Here is a 23,588-nt window from a genome sequence, read left to right as displayed (position 1 = left end):
AGAAGTATTCAGGAAGACTAGAGAAGTATTCCAGTAGACTAGAGAAGTATTCAGGTAGACGAGAGAAGTATTCAGGAAGACTAGAGAAGTATTCCAGTAGACTAGAGAAGTATTCAGGTAGACTAGAGAAGTATTCAGGAAGACTAGAGAAGTATTCAGGTAGACTAGAGAAGTATTCAGGAAGACTAGAGAAGTATTCCAGTAGACTAGAGAAGTATTCAGGTAGACGAGAGAAGCCACATCCCTGATTGGCAGATGAGTGGCAACCCTGATTAGAACCTGTGTTCCCTATAAATGCTGTTTTCAATTAAAACGAGTTGTACCAGCACACTGAAGAAGGCTGTAAAGCCAAAACGTTTGTGTATGCTATCTCTGATGCAGTGAGATTATTATTTATTTTTAAATCAAAAATATGAAGTAAGCTTTATGCAAAAAAATTTGAGTGAGGACACATCACAATTTTGCTGATCAGAGCTGGGAACCCGGCGTGCGGCAGGAAGGCTCAGTTACCATGCTAAACTGGACGTTTCCCTACCGTCAGCTGAAACTGCAAACGGCCAGAGCCCACTGGAGGAGCTGGGCATTCATCTTACTACAGCCACAATTACAGGAAGTATTGTAGACCCAAGTACTGTGGCGACTTGAGGACCAGAGAGGAGACAGGTGACCTGGTTCCACAGGTAGGGGTGCTGTGGGCCAGTATGTACCCTGTGGGTACAGGTAGGGGTGCTGTGGGCTAGTAGGTAACCTGTGGGTACAGGCAGGGGTGCTGTGGGCCAGTAGGTACCTTGTGGGTACAGGTAGGGGTGCTGTGGGCCAGTAGGTAACCGGTGGGTACAGGTAGGGGTGCTGTGGGCCAGTAGGTAACCTGTGGGTACAGGTAGGGGTGGTGTGGGCCAGTAGGTAACCTGTGGGTACAGGTAGGGGTGCTGTGGGGCAGTAGGTAACCTGTGGGTACAGGTAGGGGTGCTGTGGGCCAGTATGTGCCCTGTGGGTACAGGTAGGGGTGCTGTGGGCCGGTAGGTACCCTGTGGGTACAGGCAGGGGTGCTGTGGGCCAGTAGATACCCTGTGGGTACAGGTAGGGGTGCTGTGGGCCAGTAGATACCCTGTGGGTACAAATAGGGGTGCTGTGGGCCAGTAGGTACCCTGTGGGTACAGGTAGGGGTGCTGTGGGCCAGTAGATACCCTGTGGGTACAAATAGGGGTGCTGTGGGCCAGTAGGTACCCTGTGGGTACAGGTAAGGGTTCTGTGAACCAGTAGATACCCTGTGGGTACAGGTAGGGGTGCTGTGAGAGAGGTTGTATGACTCACCTGACAGCCCGTATCAAGGTCTTCACTGCTGGGATCACTTCCTCCATGGCCACATCACAATATGGTTTGTCCTCAACACTGTCCTCCCCTACTCCTTCCACTGGGGACAGGACAGCAACAGGGGACAGGGCAACAACAGGGGACAGGGCAACAACAGGGGACAGGGCAACAACAGGGGACAGGGCAGCAACAGGGGACAGGGCAACAACAGGGGACAGGGCAGCAACAGGGGACAGGGCAGCAACAGGGGACAGGGCAACAACAGGGGACAGGGCAACAACAGGGGACAGGGCAACAACAGGGGACAGGGCAGCAACAGGGGACAGGGCAGCAACAGGGGACAGGGCAGCAACAGGGGACAGGGCAACAACAGGGGACAGGGCAACAACAGGGGACAGGGCAACAACAGGGGACAGGGCAACAACAGGGGACAGGGCAACAACAGGGTGAGAGTGTGTGCGCACAAATTAGTATTTTATAGACGGTACAAGTATATACATGAGAGAGACCGTGCCTGTGAGTATGTGCCTATGTATATACAGTGGGGTCTGAAATGATTGACACCCTTGATAAAGATTAGCAAAAATTACTATAAAATAAATATTTAAAATACTGAGCTTTATTGTTTGCTAATTATATTATTTTATACTAATACAATTGCTCTGAGAAATACATTTTGTAAAACTAAAAAAAAGTAGAGGTCAACATTATTGACACCCCTGTTTTCAATACCTTTCAATACCTCACCTTGCGAGGATAACAGCACGGATACTTTTTCTAAAATGTTTTATGAGATTGGAGAACACATTGGGAGGGATCTTAGACTATTCCTCCATACAGAATCCTTCCAGATCCTTGATATCCTTTGTCTGCGCTTAATGACTGCCCTCTTCAATTCAAAGCACAGGTTTTCCTGTGGTCCTCTGTAGCTCAGCTGGTAGAGCACGGTGCTTGTAACGCCAAGGTAGTGGGTTCGATCCCCGGGACCACCCATACACACAAAAAAAAATTATGCACGCACAACTGTAAGTCGCTTTGGATAAAAGCGTCTGCTAAATGGCATATTATTCAATGGGTTTCAAGTCTGGAGGCTGAGATGGCCATTTCAAAATGTTGATTTTGTGGCCAATTTCTTTGTGGATTTTGATGTGTGCTTGGGGTTGTCTTGCTGGAAGATCCACTTGTGGCCAAGTTTCAGCCTCCTGGCAGAGGCAACCATGTTTTTGGGTAAAATGTCCTGGTACTGGGTAAAGTTCATGATGATGCGGTTGACCTTAACAAAGGCCCCAGGACCAGTAGAAGCAAAATAGCCCCATAACATCAAAGATCCATCACCATATTTTACAGTAGGTACGGGGTTATTTTCTGCTCATGCATTCTCATTTCGATGCCAAACCGACCACTGGTATGCGTGGCCAAAGAGTTCTATTTTCATGTCATCTGACCAAAGCACCTGGTTCCAATCCAAGTGTCAATGCTGTTCAGCAAATTCCAGGCATTTACATTTGTTGGATGACATGAAAATAGAGCTCTTAGGCCACGCACACCAGTGGTTGTGCAAGTGGATCTTCCAGCAAGACACTAACCCCAAGAACACATCAAAATCCACAAAGAAATGGTTAATTGGCCACAAAATCAACAATTTGCAATGGCCATCTCCGTCTCCGGACTTGAAACCCATTGAAAACCTGTGGTTTATATTGAAGAGGGCTGTCCATAAGCTCAGACTAAGGATATCAGTGCCTTTATCCTTGCAAGGTATTGAAAACAGGGGTATCAATTTTGACCCCTACCCTTTTGAGAAAAAAAGTACTGCTTGTTAAACTAAATCTCTTTGTCTAAGCAGTTGTATTTGTCTAAAATAATTGAATTTCCCAAATTTTTCATAGACATTTTTGCTCATCTTTATCAAGGGGGTGTCAATCATTTCAGACCCCGCTGTATGTGTATATACTGTATATATGCATGCGCGTGAGAGTGAGTAAAGTTCCCACCGTCTGCAGGAGGTCTGGGTTTGAGTCGTAGGGAGGTGCGGAACCGCGTGCGGTCGTTGAAGCTCCAGCTCTTCTGCACCTTCCCGGGACTGGTGGCTTCTGGTACGTTCTCCGTGCTGGGCGACTGGCGGAAACTCGTCCCGGGAGGCAGAGGGGATGCCTTGTTCCGGATCGCCTGGGACGAACGAGAGTTGTTCATCCGCATCCGGTCTCGGAATCCTATTTTGCTGCTGCTGGAACAATGAAGGAACAATTAACCTGTATAACATCTTTATTGAATGAATTACCACTATTATCTGTCACTTAGCACATCCTTAGAGTTCGGTTGTGTGATTTTCCTCATTGACTATAGGTCCATAGTGTCCAGTGGATGATCCAGTTGTTTTAGACCCTGAGTTTAGCCAATCAACAGAGGAGCAGTCCCAGGTAGCTAGAATATGTTAGCTAGCAGGTACAGACAGCAGTACACTAGATACTGTAGTTACTGACTACCATTAAACATTAAAACAGTCTCACAGAGCTGAGTCAGTGACCAACAAAGCAGACAGAGAGAACAACAGAGACAGACAGACAGACTGGGAGATTACAGACAGAAAGACAGACAGACTGGGAGATTACAGAAGTGATGGAGAGACAGACAGACAGAAAGACAGACAGAATTACTTACATACTGACTGGTTGACTGACTGGCTGGCTGACTGACTGGTTGGGGGGGGGGTAACACAATGCGCCACTAACTCCTAGGTGCCATTTGGGACGTACACTCTGACATGTTAAAGTCACAAAGAATTTCCAATGTCACACATCAGAGAACGATTAGAAACGTTGTTGTTTACTCCTGTAGTTTACGCCGATATACTCCTTGTTTGTGTGCTGGCCTGCCATTTAAATTAATATTTAAATAGCTGAAGGAGCATTAGGGGAAATAGCATTTCATATGTTGGAGCTGAAATGCTCAGGTTGACTTAGAAGGGGAGGGTGGACAGAGTAAGTAAAAGGTTGAATTACTGTTAGCCCTTTGGTGGGGAAGTAAATAAGTGAGGCTGAATACAGCTGAATCCACCAAAGACATGCATGGTATACTGAGCAAGTATAAGATAAACGTTTTAGCAGACGAAAGGGAAAACTCTATTAGGGAAATGATTCTGCATGGGTTTTTATTAAGTGGATAAGATTTGCAAATGTACATTTACACGCATGTGATTGCATTGTATGGAGGACCATTCAAATCCTCTCTCCAGAAATGACTACAGAGCAGAATTAATCAAAGAAAGCATGCATGAAAAATGTGCACTTAACAATTAACGGTCATGCAGCATGCGTGACCTTCCAAATATTTGACCTTTTCATTTAAACAAAAGATTTGGAACAACCTTCTGTCCAAAATATCAAATATGTTATAAAAAAAATGGTAAGAGTGTGAGAGAAGACCAATGCTGACATTAGATCCACATAAACCATTAAACATTCCTAAGAATTCCTTTGTTCTCCAATAAACAACGCATGGTTTATTGTGTCCTCCAGTTCACTAAAAACAATGCAAAACCAGGCAAGACAACTGGTAATAGTTAACAGAGTTGTCCTCTGAACAGAACACCCCATCATTCTCTCACACAGTAAAAGCTCAGTCAAAGATTTCTACACCAGAGCAGTGTGTTTCCTATTCTCAAAGATAAATTACAAAATGTGAATATCTGTGCAATTTATGTCAAATATACCAAATGTCAGCCATTTCTAGCCTGAGTACCATCGGCAATGGCAAGTGTCTTCACACAATGCTCAATGAAGAGACTAAAACCACCTTCTTACTCAAAGGAGAACATTTACAGAGACACACACACACTGCACTGGGCCAGAAGGCTTTGGGACCCTCAGGCAAAGTGAGAAAGGTGGATGGGGGGGTGGGGGGTGCTGACATGCCCCGTGCACAGGCTTGTCACCGTGGATACCTCTGCTGCTTGCGGCCAGCGTGAATCCGGAAGAGACCCCGCTTTTTAGAAACGAGCTGACTGAGGAGACACACAAGGCAGAGGGAGATAGGGTGAGGAAGAGGAGGAGAAGAGGAAGAGGAAGAGAGAGGAGAGGCTGGGTGAGGGTTGCAGAGGAGAAGAAGAGGAGGAGAGGAGAAGAGGAGGAAAGGAAGAGAGGAGGTGAGGAAGATGAGGAAAGGAGGTGAGGAAAAGGAGAAGAGGAGAAGAGAGAGGAGAGGAGGAGAGGTGAGAGGAGGAGAGGTGAGAGGAGGAGAGGAGGAGAGGTGAGAGGCAGAGAGGTGAGAGGAGGAGAGGAGAGAGGTGAGGAAGAGGAGAAGAGAGGTGTACGGAGGTAGTGAGATCATGAAGGTGAAGAAGGGAGGTGAAGAAAAAGAGAGGACAGGGTGAGGTGGAGTGGTGTAAAGTGGAGCCCATTACTGCCTCTCAACAGTCTAAAATGGCTTCCTTTCCTAGTCTCCTTTCATGCTGAAGGATTGCCAAGTGAAAGCATGTGTCCCTGTTGGCCCCCAACATATTGCTTTCCTCTACACTACCTTTGGTTTCAGACCAGAGTAGACGAAGGAAAGGAGGCAAAGAAAGCTAGCCACGTCAATTTATTGAGAAGCACCCCATTGAGGAGGGAGGTAAGGAGTAGGGATGGGTGAACGGAGTGTGTTGAGTTGGGGATGTAGTGTAGGCAGCCAGAGCGCATGCAGAGGAAGCAGTTCAGTTGAGTATGTCCATGACTAGACTGCAGCCACCTTTCCAGAATGTCTAAGTATTTAGCTCCACACCTATCCATTGTCTTCTTGACTTGGGAGGCACACTGCCTTCAATGTGTGTTATTAATGTATTTATGTACATGCAGTACTATTTAATCCACAGTATGACAAATATCACCCGGTTCATGTTGAGGAGCTACAAGACCAAACATATACCTTGGAAAACATGGCATGTTATTGTATGTATCTGTCATGCTGGGTTGTGCTCTATTGTTTTTCTATGACCATGTTGGAACCATGCCTGTACAATCAGAGGACCACTTCCTAGCTGGATTTGTCAGAGAGAATACAGAGACACACACATTCAGAAGACAAGAACAAACCTGCAAGGGACTTCTGCATTCCTGAGAACAGGGTTGAAGGAGGGATGTCATGGAAGAGAGACAGAAGATGGAAGAGAGCGAGGGAAAAAGAAAGGAGAGAGAAGATGAATGGATGAGGGTGATGGAGTTGACATGAGGATGAATCAGACGAGGAAAGTCAATGAGAGGCAGACAGAGATGCAGGTAGGGAGCAGGCGGTGCTGTTAATTACACACAGGTCTGAGATCAGTATTAGTGACAGGTGGTTAGAGACACAACAGCACATCCACATAGGAACCACAGACCAGAGAACAGCCAGCATTTCTTTCTAAACCAGTTTGAAGCTATAAGGAGTAAAAGCTGCGGTATCCTCTGGTGAACCACAGTTATTTTATCCAGTGGATTCTTTTTCAGAGGATTGATGACACAAATGATGATCAAAACAGGGCCTAATGTACTGAACAGAATACCACAATGTTGTTCAATTGTGTGTGACTGTGACTGAAGGTGACGGTTTGTTTGTGTGTGTATGTCGGGGTGTATCTATATATTGGTGGGTCGTGTGTGTTGCGTGGTGCGTACCTGTCCCCTGACAGGTAGGGGGAGCTGTAGGGCCGCAGCCCGGACAGCAGGGTGTGGTGGGAGTTGTGAAGGACCTTCTTGGCGCTACGCCGTCGCTGAAGGTGACTGAACAGTAGCGTCAGTTCTCTGACCCCACGTGCCCAAAAAAGAAAACAAATGAAAGAAAGAAACGACAAAACAACAACTCATAAAAAGGGTCAAATTAAGGGTCAAAACATTAAAAAGAGGGGGATCATTCCTATGTAATTCATCAAAATGAAGTCAGAAATATGAATGTGCCATCAACACACTTTTGCTTGTTACTGGACACAGAGCTAAGAACCAAAAAAGCACAAGTCATGAAAGTCCCCCTCTTTTTAAACAAAACGAAATTAGTTAAATTAATATGTAAATAGGAGAACACAATCTTAAGAAACAAACAATGGTGGTATTCGCATTTTGGAGGCTTGGAGGAACGTGTAGTAACTTAAAAAGAGAGAATGAAAATGTATGAAAGTGCAACCCACCATTTTAGATCAGGAGGATAGAATGTATGAAAGTGCAGCCCACCATTTTAGATCAGGAGGATAGAATGTATGAAAGTGCAGCCCACCATTTTAGATCAGGAGGATAGAATGTATGAAAGTGCAGCCCACCATTTTAGCTCTAGAAAGCGTCCCGAGTTCCCGAGTTGGAATTCCGAGTTGTATGACCGTTCAAATCGAATTTTCCCAGTCAGAGCAACATTTTTCCTGAGTTCCCAGTTGTTTTGAATGCGGCATTTACTAATTCTGCTGTGATGTCAGAAAAAGTAACACTCCATTGTTTTTTAATGAAGTTTTTCTAATGGTGGATAGAATGCCCATGCCACCACTCGTAAAACCACCTCATTTGCTGGGATAGTGCTCATCTTTGTACATGTGTGCATCGGTGGAGGCTGCTGAGGGGACGATGGCTCATAATAATGGCTGGTACAGAGTAAATTGAATGGCATCAAACCATGTGTTTGGTGTATTTGATACCATTCCACTAATTCCGCTCCAGTCATTACCACGAGCCTGTCCTCCCCAATTAAGGTGCCACCAACCTCCTGTGGTGTGCATGTTCATTTGTGTGTTTCATGTCTACCATATCTATGCATAGGTTAAATGTGTTTTTTCTCTCCTAGTTCCTATAATTCATCTGTACAGCTTCTCATAATCTCCCTACAATGCTCTCTCAATGTTCAACCGGTTGGCAGTGTCAACTGGCGTTCAAAACCACATTATTTTAGGAAAGCTGAGATACGCTTGATATTCCAAGTCACATCTACCTGTACAAACATTTTGTCCTTTTCATTTCCTGACACAATAGATAGACTAACGCGTACAGTGGGGATGGTTAAATCCATGGGTCGATCAGCAACAACACATAACCACACAACAGCAGCATTGTTGGAGAGGAGAGGAGAGGAGAGGAGAGGAGAGGAGAGGAGAGGAGAGGAGAGGAGAGGAGAGGAGAGGAGAGGAGAGGAGAGGAGAGGAGAGGAGAGGAGTACCTACCTGAAGGAAGGAAGCATGCTGTCATAGAAGTACCATGTGGCTGTCAGGTAGGAGTGCTGAGCATCAGTAGAGTACAGACGCCACGCAGCCTGGAACACATACACGTTTAGCCACAACAACAAAAAAGATCCAATCTTACAGCAAAACAGCCTGAATTTGTTGCTGGGTTCAGTTGTTAGCACCTATTCTGTCCTTTGTAAGATTGAGTGAATGCTATCTGTGGTCAACCTGTATAAGGTTGGCGGCAGGAGTCCTCCTCTTCTCAAAGTGCTTCTGTCTGTGCTGCTCCTGCACCTTCAGGGCAAAGCCTGACCCCAGGATACCCTGAGAGATGGGTCAGAGGGAGAGCCAGAGGTATGAGACCAACCCTGATTGGCTGGGAAGGGAACTGACAGTGATGTGGACCAATGAGAGGGACTCACGGCAGGAAGGGCGAAGAAGGACACGCCCAAGAGAGCGAAGCCGGCAGCCAGAAGTCGCCCCAACCAGGTGCGGGGTGTCTTGTCACCATAGCCGATGGTGGTGAGAGTTATCTGGGTGTAGAAACACACACACAGGGTGTGAGTAGTGGGCTTCTAGGGCGAAACATCAAAACAGAAAAGGTATTGATTTATAATGAATGCAGGGTAATAGAGAGACCTTGTTGTCTATTGGTGAGTGTTAAATCTGTAGAAAGGGCCATTTCTACCCAAGTCAGTGGGTCTGTGTGTAAGCAGTACTGACCGTTCCCCACCAGAGGGAGTCTGCGTAGGTGTTGAACTCTGTGTTGACATCCTTCTCTGCCAGGTAGACCAGGAAGGAGGCAAAGATCAGGACCAGGAAACCAATGTACCACGCTGTGATCAGCTCCTAAGAGACAGAGAGAGTGGGGGGGAGAGAGAGGTGGAGAGAGAGAAAGAGAGTAGTGGAGAGAGAGAGAGAGAGAGAGAGAGAGAGAGAGAGAGAGGGGGGGATGTGGGGAGAGAGACAGAGGGGGAGAGAGAGGGGGAGAAAGAGAGAGAGAGAGTGAGAGAGAGAGGTGGGGAGAGAGAAAGAGAGAGAGAAAGAGAGAAACCGAGAGAGAAAGAGAGAGAGAGAGGGGTGGGGAGAGAGAGAGAGAGAGAGAGAGAGAGAGAGAGAGAGAGAGAGAGAGAGAGAGGGGGAGAAAGAGAGAGTGGGGAGAGAGAAAGAGAGAGATGAGGAGAGAGAGAGAAAGAGAGGGGAGAGAAAGAGAGCGAGAGAGACAGAGAGAGAGAGAGATATAGAGAGAGAGACAGAGAGAGAGAGAGAGCGAGACAGAGAGAGAGAGAGAGAGAGAGAGAGAGAGAGAGCCATACAGAGAGAGAGAGAGAGAGAGAGAGAGAGAGAGAGAGGGAGAGAGATAGTCATTATCATCATATCTTCAAAACCATCATCAACATCAATTAAGATGAATCAATAAATGCCAGACAATAGAGAGCAAGACCAACATCATCATCATCTTCATCTTCATCATCATCAGATCTGGCCTTAGTTGGTTTTAGTTATGAATTGCCAACTCAGTATTGTTGAGCCCTGTTGCCAATCCATCAGAATGACTGTCATCACCAGCCTCATCATGGCTGGACAGTGCGTGTGTGTGTGTTAGTTTTTTGTGTATCCGTGTGTGCGTATGTGTATGCGTGTGTTTGAAAAAGTAACAGCCAAATTGCAGAGTGGTCAGCCTAATTGACAAACTAGAGCAGTCTAAGTAGGAAATGGTTTCTGAGGTCAGACAGCCTAACTATGGGACAACATTGCTGAGCTCAGCAGTTTTCCACTAAACTGAACCAGGTGTGAGTATGTGTGTGTTTCTGAGTCTCCTGGTGGTCATACAGTCTCTTACTCACACCCTCATTTTGCTTTGACCGCATATCACTAATCCTGGTCGTGTCCATCATCATCATCATCATCATCACCACCATCGTGTGTGTGTGTGTGTGTGTGCGTGTCTGTCTGTGTTTGCGTATGTCTGTCTATGTGTGTGTCCGTCCACCTTGCTGTGAGCGTAGACCACAGAGCCCAGTAGTTTCCAGGTGCCTCCTCGTCTGTCCATGCGTACCATCCGGAGGATCTGGAGGAACCGCATGCTGCGCAGGGCAGAGGTGGCAAAGACGTTCCCCTGGGTGCCCGCTGCGATCACCGCCAACGACACCACAAACACTATGAAGTCTATGGAGGGAAGAGGAGGAAGAAAGGAGAGAGGAAAAGCGAGGGGTTGAAAGAGTAGAGGGGGAGAAAGGAGAAAGATAGGAGAGAGAGAGGGGGTGTTTGATGCCATTCCATTTGCTCCGTTACGGCCATTATTATGAGCCGTCCTCCCCACAGCAGCCTCCACTGATGCACACACACATTAACTTGTAGGTGAACAGACACAGACACACAAACACTGCGTCTTGCCTATGATGCAGAAGGGTTTCCTGGCGAAGCGTAGTCTCCCCTGCCATCCTCTGTAGCGACAGCAGCAGCCGGACGCCCAAACCCTCACAACGTATTCCAGACCAAACACCACGATCATTACAAACTCCTGTAGGGGGTGACAGAGAGAGAGAACACCACGATCATTACAAACTCCTGTAGGGGGTGACAGAGAGAGAGAACACCACGATCATTACAAACTCCTGTAGGGGGTGACAGAGAGAGAGAACACCACACTCATTACAAACTCCTGTAGGGGTGACAGAGAGAGAGAACGCCACAATCATTACAAACTCCTGTAGGGGGCGACAGAGAGAGAGAACACCACGCTCATTACAAACTCCTGTAGGGGGTGACAGAGAGAGAGAACACCACGCTCATTACAAACTCCTGTAGGGGTGACAGAGAGAGAGAACGCCACGATCATTACAAACTCCTGTAGGGGGCGACAGAGAGAGAGAACACCACGCTCATTACAAACTCCTGTAGGGGGCGACAGAGAGAGAGAACACCACGCTCATTACAAACTCCTGTAGGGGGCAACAGAGAGAGAGAACGCCACGATCATTACAAACTCCTGTAGGGGGCGACAGAGAGAGAGAACACCACCATCATTACAAACTCCTGTAGGGGGCAAGAGAGAGAGAGAACACCACGCTCATTACAAACTCCTGTAGGGGGTGACAGAGAGAGAGAATGCCACGATCATTACAAACTCCTGTAGGGGGCGACAGAGAGAGAGAACACCACGATCATTACAAACTCCTGTAGGGGGCGGCAGAGAGAGAGAACACCACGATCATTACAAACTCCTGTAGGGGGCAACAGAGAGAGAGAACACCACGCTCATTACAAACCCCTGTAGGGGGTGACAGAGAGAGAGAATGCCACAATCATTACAAACTCCTGTAGGGGGCGACAGAGAGAGAGAACACAACGATCATTACAAACTCCTGTAGGGGGCGGCAGAGACAGAGAACCTCACGATCATTACAAACTCCTGTAGGGGGCAACAGAGAGAGAGAACACCACGATCATTACAAACTCCTGTATGGGGCAACAGAGAGAGAGAACACCACGATCATTACAAACTCCTGTAGGGGGCGACAGAGAGAGAGAACACCACGCTCATTACAAACTCCTGTAGGGGGTGACAGAGAGAGAGAATGCCACGATCATTACAAACTCCTGTAGGGGGCGACAGAGAGAGAGAACACAACGATCATTACAAACTCCTGTAGGGGGCGGCAGAGACAGAGAACCCCACGATCATTACAAACTCCTGTAGGGGGCCACAGAGAGAGAGAACACCACGATCATTACAAACTCCTGTAGGGGGCAACAGAGAGAGAGAACCCCACGATCATTACAAACTCCTGTAGGGGGCAACAGAGAGAGAGAACACCACGATCATTACAAACTCCTGTAGGGGTGACAGAGAGAGAGAACACCACCATCATTACAAACTCCTGTAGGGGGTGACAGAGAGAGAGAACACCACGATCATTACAAACTCCTGTAGGGGGTGACAGAGAGAGAGAACCTCACGATCATTACAAACTCCTGTAGGGGGCGACAGAGAGAGAGAACACAACGATTATTACAAACTCCTGTAGGGGGAGGCAGAGAGAGAGAACACCACGATTATCACAACCTCCTGTAGGGGGAGACAGAGAGAGAGAACACCACGATTATCACAACTTCCTGTAGGGGGAGACAGAGAGAGAGAACACCACAATTATCACAACCTCCTGTAGGGGGAGACAGAGAGAGAGAGGGTCTGACCATTTAATAACAGTAAGAGAGAAGGGGCGGAGGCAAAAAGGAGAGGGCAACGAAGAGACATATATAAAGATATAAAAGAGAAAGGGAGATGAGTGAGTGAGTGAGCAAAAGTAAAAGGAGAGAGAGAGAGAGAGAGAGAGAGAGAGCCAGAAGGAGCGAGAGCGAGAGCGAGAGCGAGAGCGAGAGCGAGAGAGCGAGAGCGAGAGAGAGAGAGAGAGAGAGAGAGGGGGGCAGAGGGAGAGGGAGAGAGAGAGAGAGAGAGAGAGAGAGAGAGAGAGAGAGAGAGAGAGAGAGCCAGAAGGAGAGAGAGAGAGAGAGAGGGAGATGGAGAGAGGCAGAGGGAGAGAAAGAGAGAGAGAGAGAGAGAGAGAGGCAGAGGGAGAGAGAGAGGGAGAGAGAGAGAGAGAGAGAGAGAGCGAGAGAGAGAGAGAGAGCGAGAGAGAGAGGCAGAGGGAGAGGGAGAGAGAGATATAGAGTAATTGACATGGTACTAAACAGACCTATAGATGGAGTGCAAAAAGTACAGAAATCTACCAAAAAGCAATTAGTAGCCAAAAAATACAATCTCTCCTGGACAACTTTTTTAGCCTTAACATTCTCCTACAGCAATGAAGGTGTAAATTTGGCCGTTTGGAACATAAACTTTATATTTGACAAATTAGCCTCCTCGGCTAATCTAAAGAAACATAAGAGCAAACAAAAAAGAATAGATAATGAAAAATGGTTTGATAATGATTGCATAAATCTAAGAAAGTTATTTGGAACCAAGGATTGATCACACCAATCTATAAAAATTTTGACAAATTTTACCCAAATAATTACAGAGGAATTTGCGTTAACAGCAACTTGGGGAAAATTCTCTGCAGTATCATAAACAGCAGACTACATAATTTCTTTGATGAACACAACATCCTAAGCAGAAGCCAGATTGGATTTGTTTTAAATTATCGTACAACAGACCACATTTACATTTTAGTCATTTAGCAGACGCTCTTATCCAGAGCGACTTACAGTTTTTAGTGAGTGCATCCATTTTCATACTGGCTCCCCGCTGTGCTCTACCAACTGTGCTACAGGAGCTACATCCTCCACACTCTAATAGACAAACAAGTCAACCAAAACAAAGGCAAAATCTACTCGTGTTTTGTAGACTTCAAGAAAGCATTTGATTCAATTTGGCACAAAGGTCTTTTTTACAAACTAATAGAAAGTGGTATTGGAGGGAAAACATATGATGTTATTAAATCAATGTACACTAAAAACAAATGTGCGGTTAAAATCGGCAACAAGCAAACAGACTTTTTCTCTCAGGGACGTGGAGTGAAACAGGGCTGCCCAATAAGTCCAACACTATTTAACATCTACATTAATGAATTGACAAAAACATTATAAGAATCGGCAGCACCTGGTCTCACCCTACACAACACTGAAATCAAGTGTCTGCTGTACGCAGATGACCTGGTGCTACTGTCTCCCACTAAGGAGGGGTTACAGCAGCATCTGCACAGGTTCTGTCAGACCTGGGCTCTGACCGTTAATAAATAAAAAAAACGGATATTTGGACACAGTTCTATTAGAACACACCAAAAATTACACGTATCTAGGACTAAATATCAGCAACACAGGTAGCTTTCACATGGCTGTGAATGAGCTGAGAGACAAAGTTAGAAGAGCATTCTATGCCATTAAAAGGAATATTAAAATCGAAATTCCAATTAGAATCTGGCTCAACATTTTCCAATCAGTTATAGAACCAATTGCTCTATATGGCAGCGAAGTATGGGGTCCGCTCTCTAATACTGAATTTACCAAATGGGACAAATATCCAATCGAAATACTGCATGCAGAGTTTTGCAAGACTGTATTGCAAGTGCAGAGAAAAACTCAAAATAATGTAGAGCAGAATTGGGCCAATACCCCCTCCTTATTCGAATAGAAAAAAGAGCCATCAAATTTTACAACCATCTAAAAACAAGTGACCCCAAAACATTCCATCACACAGCTCTACTATGTCAAGAGATGAAACAAGAGAAGAGTCCCCTCAGCCAGCTGGTTCTGAGGCTCAGTTCACTAACCAAAACCAACCTCATAGAGCCTCAGGACAGCACTCAGAAAATCTGGCCCAACCAAATCATCACAAAGCAAAAAGAAAAATATATCACCTATTGGAAAGACACCACAAAAAAATCAAAGTAAACTTCAATGCTATTTGGCTCTAAACAGACAGTACATGGTGGCAGACTATCTGACCACTGTGACTGATAGAAAACTGAGGAAAACAATGACTAGGTACAGACTCAGTGAGCACAGTCTGGCTATAGAGACCGGTCGTCACAGGCAAACCTGGCTGCCCAGAGAGGACAGGCTGTGCTCACTCTGCCCCGGGGAGAGGTAGAGACAGAGCTGCATTTCCTATTACACTGTGACAAATAGTCAGACCTAAGAGAATCTTTCTTTCCCAAAATTATCATTCAGTACAAAGAATTTGAAACTATAAAAGAGGAAGAAAAAATCAAATATTTATTGGGTGAAAAGCCAAAATGTGCAATTTTGGCAGCCAAATATGGGTCCTCCTGCCACAACATGAGGGACAGCCAGTGAAAAGTGTAATGTAATGTCAATAATTTTCCTGTTTTGTTTTGGCTTTCATGCCATGTTATGTGTCTTCTCAGTCATGTTGAGACTGGTCTACTACTATTGCTTTAAAGTATTGTTATTCTCATTAATATTGTTGTTGTAGTTGCTGTTAATGGTAATCCCATTTCCACTACTACTATTATTATTGCTGTTGGTCCCACCATGTTTGTTATATGTATACTTTGACAATGTAAGTAATTTAACTTGCCATGTCAATAAAGTCTATTGAATTTAATTTAATTGAGAGCGAGGCAGAGGGAGAGTGAGAGACAGAGAGACAGAGAGAGAGAGAGAGAGAGAGAGAGAGAGAGAGAGAGAGAGAGAGAGAGAGAGAGAGCAGAGGATAGAGAGAGAGAGAGAGAGGCAAAGGGAGAGAGAGAGAGAGAGAGAGAGAGAGAGAGAGAGAGAGGCAGAGGGAGAGAGAGAGAGGCAAAGGGAGAGAGAGAGAGAGAGAGAGAGAGAGAGAGAGAGAGAGAGAGAGAGAGAGAGAGAGAGAGAGAGAGAGGCAGAGGGAGAGAGAGAGAGGCAAAGGGAGAAAGCGAGAGAGAGAGAGAGAGAGAGAGAGAGAGAGAGGCAGAGGGAGAGAGAGAGAGGCAAAGAGATAGATAGAGAGAAAGAGAGAGAGGCAGAGGGAAAAGGTAGAATCATAAAGCCATCCTCCATTACCTCCTTCTAAAGCTGAAAGAGGAGTAAGTGATTACAGGATGGCTGTTAGGATTAGTGGATCATGTCTGGGATTTCTTGCATAGTCAACAAAAAGTCCTCTCGCCTGCTGACACCACAGTTTCTTACACTGCTGTTCCTCCCTGGGACAACACACATACACACACACTCAGCGGCAAGCGTGACGGCACGCATAATCAGACACACACACACACCATCACAGGGAGATGGATGACAATGGGTGACTATGAGCGGTTTGTGTATGTGAGTGTGTGTGTGTGTTTGTGTGTGTAGTGTGTTTTTGTCAGTGTGTCTGCACATGTAGAGATAGAGGAAGAGTCTCGACTAGAACCGCATGAGACACACACATGGCACATACTCACACACACAAACTGCTCATGGTCACCCATTGTCATCCATCTCCCTGTGATGGTGTGTGTGTGTCTGATTCTGCATGCTGTCACGCCTGCCGCTGAGTGTGTGTGTGTGTGTCTGATTCTGCGTGCTGTCACGCCTGCCGCTGAGTGTGTGTGTGTGTGTCTGATTCTGCGTGCTGTCACGCCTGCCGCTGAGTGTGTGTGTGTGTCTGATTCTGCGTGCTGTCACGCCTGCCGCTGAGTGTGTGTGTGTGTGTGTGTCTGATTCTGCGTGCTGTCACGCCTGCCGCTGAGTGTGTGTGTATGTGTCTGATTCTGCGTGCTGTCACGCCTGCCGCTGAGTGTGTGTGTGTGTGTGTCTGATTCTGCGTGCTGTCACGCCTGCCGCTGAGTGTGTGTGTGTGTGTGTGTCTGATTCTGCGTGCTGTCACGCCTGCCGCTGAGTGTGTGTGTATGTGTCTGATTCTGCGTGCTGTCACGCCTGCCGCTGAGTGTGTGTGTGTGTGTCTGATTCTGCGTGCTGTCACACCTGCCGCTGAGTGTGTGTGTGTGTGTCTGATTCTGCGTGCTGTCACGCCTGCCGCTGAATGTGTGTGTGTCTGATTCTGCGTACTGTCACGCCTGCCGCAGAGTGTGTGTGTTGTCCCACGGAGGAACAGCAGTGTAAGAAACGGCGGTGTCAGAGGAAGACCCAAAAAAAAATCCAAGACTCCAGCCACCCAAGTCATAGACTGTTCTCTCTGTTACCGCGTGGCAAGCGGTAACAGTGCACCAAGTCTGGAACCAACAGGACCCTGAACAGCTTCTACCCCAAAGCCATAAGTCTGCTAAACAAGACTGCTAAATAGCTAGTCAAATGGCTACCCGCTGCTGCTACTGTCTATTATCTATCATGTTGCCTAGTCACTTTAACCCTACCTATATGTACATAGCTACCTCAATTACCTTGTACCCCTGCACATCCACTCAGTACTGGTACTTCCTGTATACAGCCATGTTATTTTTACTCATTATTGTTATTCGTTATTCACTGTGTATTTATTGCTCGTGTCACTATTTCAATTATTTTACTTTTTCATCTTTAACTCTGCATAAGTAAGCATTTCACTGTTAGTCTACACCTGTTGTTTATGAAGCATGTGACAAATAACATTTGATTTGATCTGACACACACACAGAGAGCAGGCTAGGTAGCCTCACAGGTACTGTGACAGGAGTAGTGTGTGGTGTGTGTGTGTGTGTGTGTGTGTGTGTGTGTGTGTGTGTGTGTGTGTGTGTGTGTGTGTGTGTGTGTGTGTGTGTGTGTGTGCGCAGTGCTGGAAAAAGTACCCAATTGTCATACTTGAGTAAAAGTAAAGATACCTTAATAGAAAATGACTCAAGTAAAAGTGAAAGTCACCCAGTAAAATACTACTTGAGTAAAAGTCTAAAAGTATTTGGTTTTAAATATACTTCAGTATCAAAAGTGTGTGTGTGTGTGTGTGTGTGTGTGTGTGTGTGTGTGTGTGTGTGTGTGTGAAACTGTACAGGTAGAGATGGGACTTCACTGGCAGAGAAGCCTGGTGTCTTTATCACTATACTGAATCTCCTCTCAGGTAGGCGAACAGTGCGCTGCTTCACTGGAGACTGGACCTAGATCAGTCAACCTTTATTCTTAACACTAGGGGCCAGTTTCCCAGACATAGATTAAGCTTTGTTCTGGACTTAAAATATATTTCCGTGTAGATTCTCCATTGACCATGCTTTTTAGATCAGGACTATGTGTAGTCTTTGTCTGGAAAAACAGCCCTAAATCACCGTAATTTGTTTATTTATTTTACACACTCAAGAGTTCAACTTCAACACATAAAGACAGGCAGCACTCACAATGTCTAAAAGTTGGCTCGTAAAAAGTGTTTAGTCGAAAAAGATGTAGGCCTATGGTTAGTTTGGAGAATGACTTTCACCACAATACTGATTACATTTGTAGACAGGACAGTTTGTTGGCTTCGACATGTATTGCTTCGCAGTTAGCACAAAAAAATCTGTTTTATGTAGTATATTAAATCTGATGAAGTAATGTCTTAATAGTGTCAATCAAATTGATTGATCAAATCAAAGTTTATTTGTCACATGCACAGAATACAACAGCTGTAAACAGTACAGTGAAATGCTTACTTGCAAACTCTTCCTCAACAATGCAGTATTCAATATTAAAGGTACAAAAGTAGAAAAGTATCAAATAGAAAAAAAGAAGTAGAAAGGTGATCAACTGTTCCGTCCATTTGATTGACAGCTACATGTCATGGCCAGAGTGTGAGTGTGTGTGTGTGTGAGTGTGTGTGTGAGTTTAAAGTACATACAGGTAGCTACAGTAATTCACCTTTCACTGTTTTCCTTTAGCTACTGTTGCCACAGACTTGGAGAGCCCTCCCCCGGACTGGACAAACAACCATACCCAACAAAGTCAGTTATATACACACGTGTGTGTGTGTGTTATACACCAGGTGGACAAGTTTCCCTTCTCTCTCTCCTCAGTCCCAGCTGACTCTCTTGGTTCTAACAGCGGTGGCGTGTGTCTCAGCACTGCTGTTCGTGTGTCACACTCTCTCTGCTGCTGGTCTTCAAGCACAAGAACACCCCCAGTTCTGACTATGAGACCACTAACACAAGAATCACCCCCAAAGTAGATCCACAGCACATAGACACTGCAACCAACGCTCCAGTTAGCTTGACCATAGGTGAGTACATAGAGATGGACGTCACTGGCCAAGCCGGCCACTATCACAGTCTTCCAGAAGACAACATCTACAGTTGAAATCGGAAGTTTACATACACTTAGGTTGGAGTCATTAAAACTTGTTTTTCAACCAATTATATTTCTTGTTAACAAACTATCGTTTTGGCAAGTCGGTTAGGACATCTACTTTGTGCATGACACAAGTAATTTTTCCAACAATTGTTTACAGACAGATTATTTAACTTATAATTCACTGTATCACAATTCCAGTGGGTCAGAAGTTTACATACACTAAGTTGACTGTGCCTTTAAACAGCCTGGAAAATTCCAGAAAATGATGTCATGGCTTTAGAAGCTTCTGATAGGCTAATTGACATCATTTGAGTCAATTGGAGGTGTACCTGTGGATGTATTTCAATGCCTACCTTCAAACTCAGTGCCTCTTTGCTTGACATCATGGGAAAATCAAAAGAAATCAGCCAAGACCTCAGAAATAAATTGTAGACCTCCACAAGTCTGGTTCATCCTTGGGAGCAAAATCGCCTGATGGTACCACGTTCATCTGTACAAACAATAGTACGCAAGTATAAACACCATGGGACCACGCAGCCGTTATACCGCTCAGGAAGGAGATGCGTTCTGTCTCCTAGAGAGGAAAGTACTTTGGTGCAAAAAGTGCAAATCAATCCCAGAACAACAGCAAAGGACCTTGTGAAGATGCTGGAGGAAAGAGGTACAAAAGTATTTATATCCACAGTAAAACGAGTCCTATATCGACATAACCTGAAAGGCCGCTCAGCGAGGAAGAAGCCACTGCTCCAAAACCGCCATAAAAAAGCCAGACTACGGTTTGCAACTGCACATGGGGACAAAGATCGTAATTTTTGGAGAAATGTCCTCTGGTCTGATGAAACAAAAATAGAACTGTTTGGCCATAATGACCATCGTTATGTTTGGAGGAAAAAGGGGGTCCCTTGCAAGCCGAAGAACACCATCCCAACCGTGAAGCACGGGGGTGCTTTGCTGCAGGAGGAACTGGTGCACTTCACAAAATAGATGACATCATGAGGAAGGAAAACGATTGAAGCAACATCTCAAGACATCAGTCAGGAAGTTAAAGCTTGGTCGTAAATGGGTCTTCCAAATGGACAATGATCCCAAGCATACTTCCAAAGTTGTGGCAAAATGGCTTAAGGACAACAAAGTCAAGGTATTGGAGTGGCCATCACAAAGCCCTGACCTCAATCCTATAGAAAATCTGTGGGCAGAACTGAAAAAGCGTGTGCGAGCAAGGAGGCCTACAAACCTGACTCAGTTACACCAGCTCTGTCAGTAGGAATGGGCCATAATTCACCCAACTTATTGTGGGAAGCTTGTGGAAGGATACCCGAAACTTTTCACCCAAGTCAAACAATTTAAAGGCAATGCTACCAAATACTAATTGAGTGTATGTAAACTTCTGACCCACTGGGAATGTGATGAAATAAATAAAAGCTGAAATAAATCATTCTCTCTACTATTATTCTGACATTTCACATTCTTAAAATAAAGTGGTGATCCTAACTGACCTAAAACAGGGAATTTTTACTAGGATTAAATGTCAGGAATTGTGAAAAACTGAGTTTAAATGTATTTGGCTAAGGTGTATGTAAACTTCTGACTTCAACTGTATCAGAGCCTGGGACCATCCACCAAATAGATCACTGTATCTAGCAAAGCCTGGGACCACCTACCAATTAGATAACTGTATCTGGCAGAGCCTGGGACCAACCACCAATTAGATCACTGTATCTGGCAGAGTCCAAAGTTGTACACCAATTAGATAATTGTATAGAGCAGAGTCCAAAGTTGTCTACCAATTACATCACTGTATAGAGCAGTCAAAAGTTGTCCACCAATACAAATATTAATGAAAGTTAAACCAAACTAATAAAGCTTCATGAAATCTACTGTGTGCTATTCTATTCTATTTTCTTCTATTCTACACCCATCATCTGTCTCTAATGCAGTAACTTCAATGAGCTGACAGGGGGCGTTGTTTGTTTCGGAGTGGAGGAGTGACACGAGTGAGAGACGGGGAGAGAGGGGGAGTGAGAGAGAGATACAGAGAGAGCGGGAGGGAGAGAGAGAGAGAGAGAGAGAGAGAGGAAGAGGAAGAGGAAGAGAGAGATAGGAGGAACTAGCAAGAGGCAGGGGGAGAGGGGGGTAGAAAGAGAGAGAGACAGGGAAGTACTCATTGTAGACATGTTGAAGAAGGTTGGACAGAGAGAAACAGGGAAGTACTCATTGTAGACATGCTGAAGAAGGTTGGACAGAGAGAAGCAGGGAAGTACTCATTGTAGACATGTTGAAGAAGGTTGGACAGAGAGAGACAGGGAAGTACTCTTTGTAGACATGTTGAAGAAGGTTGGACAGAGAGAGACAGGAAAGTACTCATTGTAGACATGTTGAAGAAGGTTGGACAGAGAGAGACAGGAAAGTACTCATTGTAGACATGCTGAAGAAGGTTGGACAGAGAGAAACAGGGAAGTACTCATTGTAGACATGCTGAAGAAGGTTGGACAGCGAGAGATAAAGAGGAAGCTGAACAGTCACGGGAAAATGAGAAGAAAAGAGAACACTAACTGGTGAGAGGGAGAGATAGAAAGAAGCAGGGGACGAGAAACAGAGATAGAGAGAGATAGAGAGAGCAAGATAGAGCAATATAGAGAAAGAGAGCGAAAGAGATCGAGAGAAAGAGGGAGAAAGAGAGCAAAAGAGAGAGAGTTGGGTGGTGTTCAATGAGTTCACTCAGTTGTATTGCCTACTGTAGGTACCCTAGTGTGTGTGTGTGTGTGTGTGTGTGTGTGTGTGTGTCTGTGTGCGTGCGTGTGTGTGTGTGTGTGTGTGTGTGTGTGTGTCAGGGCTGGGGTCAATTCGAATTGAAGGCAGTCAATTCAGAAAGTAAACTTAAATATTAATTCAAAATAAAAATAAAACAGCATCTATTTTCAATGACTTCTCAATAAACTGAGGAGTAGAAGCTATTTATTGTTAAAGTTTTTCAATTTATTTTATTTATTTTATTTTAACTGCCACCAGCCCTGGCGTGTGTGTGTGGTGAGTGGTGAGTGATGTGTGTGCCTAATGTTTGAGATGTATTATAACCATTGAAAGGTCCAGAGATAAAAGCGACCAAAGATGGACAGGAGCTTCCTAGTGGATAAGTGCTCTGTAGGTCTTTCCCAGTCTGATGGTGTAAACACACTCCAAATAAAACACGCACAGACAGCCCAGAAAAATGGCAGACCTGGGTTCAAATACTATTTGGAATCATTTAAAATATTTGAGCTATGCTTAATTGAGCTGCCTGGTGCAATGGGACAAAGATAATAGTTCCAAAACTACAAACCCCGCCCATGTGGCACTCCAGGCATGCTAGCGCAAACTATTTGAACCCAGGTCTGAAACATTTTGTTTATTTTGGAGCAATACTTTTACAATTCTGGGGTATTCAGATAAAGGGAGAGGAAGATTCAGTGGGATAACTAGTGTTTACACTGTAACAGTATATCATCAACCTAGCTAGGTTCCAGTCTGCCTCTGCTTTAACCAACCTGTCGTTGTCTTGCCAAACAAGGCAATGATATAGTGATGTTGAAATCAAAACCAGACAGGTACTCAAGATAACATATTACTGATTTAGCCTTGTGTTGAGGTGGGTTGGCAGGGCCAGTTTGAACAGTTGATTCCAAAACGATTCACAAAAGAGAGATCTGGGTCTGTGTGTATCAAGGCTCTCAGAGTAGAAGTGCTGATCTGCCCATCTAATCTTATTCAATGTGTATCTAAAAGGCTAAACTGATCCTAAATCAGCCCTCCTACTCTGAGACGCTTGGTACATCCGGCCCCTGGAGCTGGGTGTATGGTGGAGGGGAGGAGACCGGTGCTGAGGGCTTACCAAGATGAAGAGGCCTTCGTTGGCTATCTTTTGATGGTCTGGGATGGTGGAGAACACAGACAGCACCAGACAGCTGAACACCAGCAGGAAACTGTAACACACAGAGAGAGAGAGACAGAGACACATGTCAATATACAGTCTACACATGGCCAAAAGCTTGCACAGACACAAAAAAAGTTATTTTCCATTGTAGTTCATTCTATTTCATTGTCCTCTAGATTATTAACGCGAGTGTGTTAAACAATGTGACCATTGTCCATTGTGTCCAGAGTAGAGATGTATTTCATAATTACAGCTATGGTGTTGTACATAGCGCAGCATGTCCGGCATGCCAGTTAGGAAAACTGAGTGGACACAGATTAAAATGTTTGGGAATGCAGCGGGTTCTTTGAGAGTTGGAGCGTTGCCGGGTGCTGTTGCTCTGACTCCATTCCAGGTGTCCCCAGTGGAGGGTTCTCTGACCCTCTCTTTCCCTTTCGCTCAAACGCGCACGCGCACGCACACACACACACACACACACACACACACACACACACACACACACACACACACACACACACACACACACACACACACACACACACACAC

The 23,588-nt window shown here is 45.3% G+C and overlaps 1 protein-coding gene across 1 annotated transcript in view; it reads right to left on the bottom strand.

Annotated features, from left to right (window-relative positions):
• Positions 1-23,588, bottom strand: part of LOC121585668 (potassium voltage-gated channel subfamily KQT member 4-like) — a 112,611-nt gene that overhangs the window by 11,765 nt on the left and 77,258 nt on the right. The window contains exons 2-11 of the mRNA XM_041901996.1: positions 23,001-23,091; positions 10,862-10,988; positions 10,458-10,633; positions 9,188-9,313; positions 8,887-8,997; positions 8,693-8,788; positions 8,465-8,553; positions 6,945-7,070; positions 3,309-3,538; positions 1,315-1,414 (exon numbers count right to left, since the gene is read on the bottom strand). Coding sequence (XP_041757930.1) covers positions 1,315-1,414; positions 3,309-3,538; positions 6,945-7,070; positions 8,465-8,553; positions 8,693-8,788; positions 8,887-8,997; positions 9,188-9,313; positions 10,458-10,633; positions 10,862-10,988; positions 23,001-23,091 — 1,272 coding nt within the window. The remainder of the gene's footprint in view (positions 1-1,314; positions 1,415-3,308; positions 3,539-6,944; positions 7,071-8,464; positions 8,554-8,692; positions 8,789-8,886; positions 8,998-9,187; positions 9,314-10,457; positions 10,634-10,861; positions 10,989-23,000; positions 23,092-23,588) is intronic.

This window comes from Coregonus clupeaformis, unplaced genomic scaffold (assembly GCF_020615455.1).
Source record: "Coregonus clupeaformis isolate EN_2021a unplaced genomic scaffold, ASM2061545v1 scaf0520, whole genome shotgun sequence".
In the NCBI taxonomy this organism is placed as follows: Eukaryota; Metazoa; Chordata; class Actinopteri; order Salmoniformes; family Salmonidae; genus Coregonus; species Coregonus clupeaformis.
Note: the sequence above shows the minus strand (reverse complement) of the source record. Positions and strands in the feature narration are given on the sequence as shown.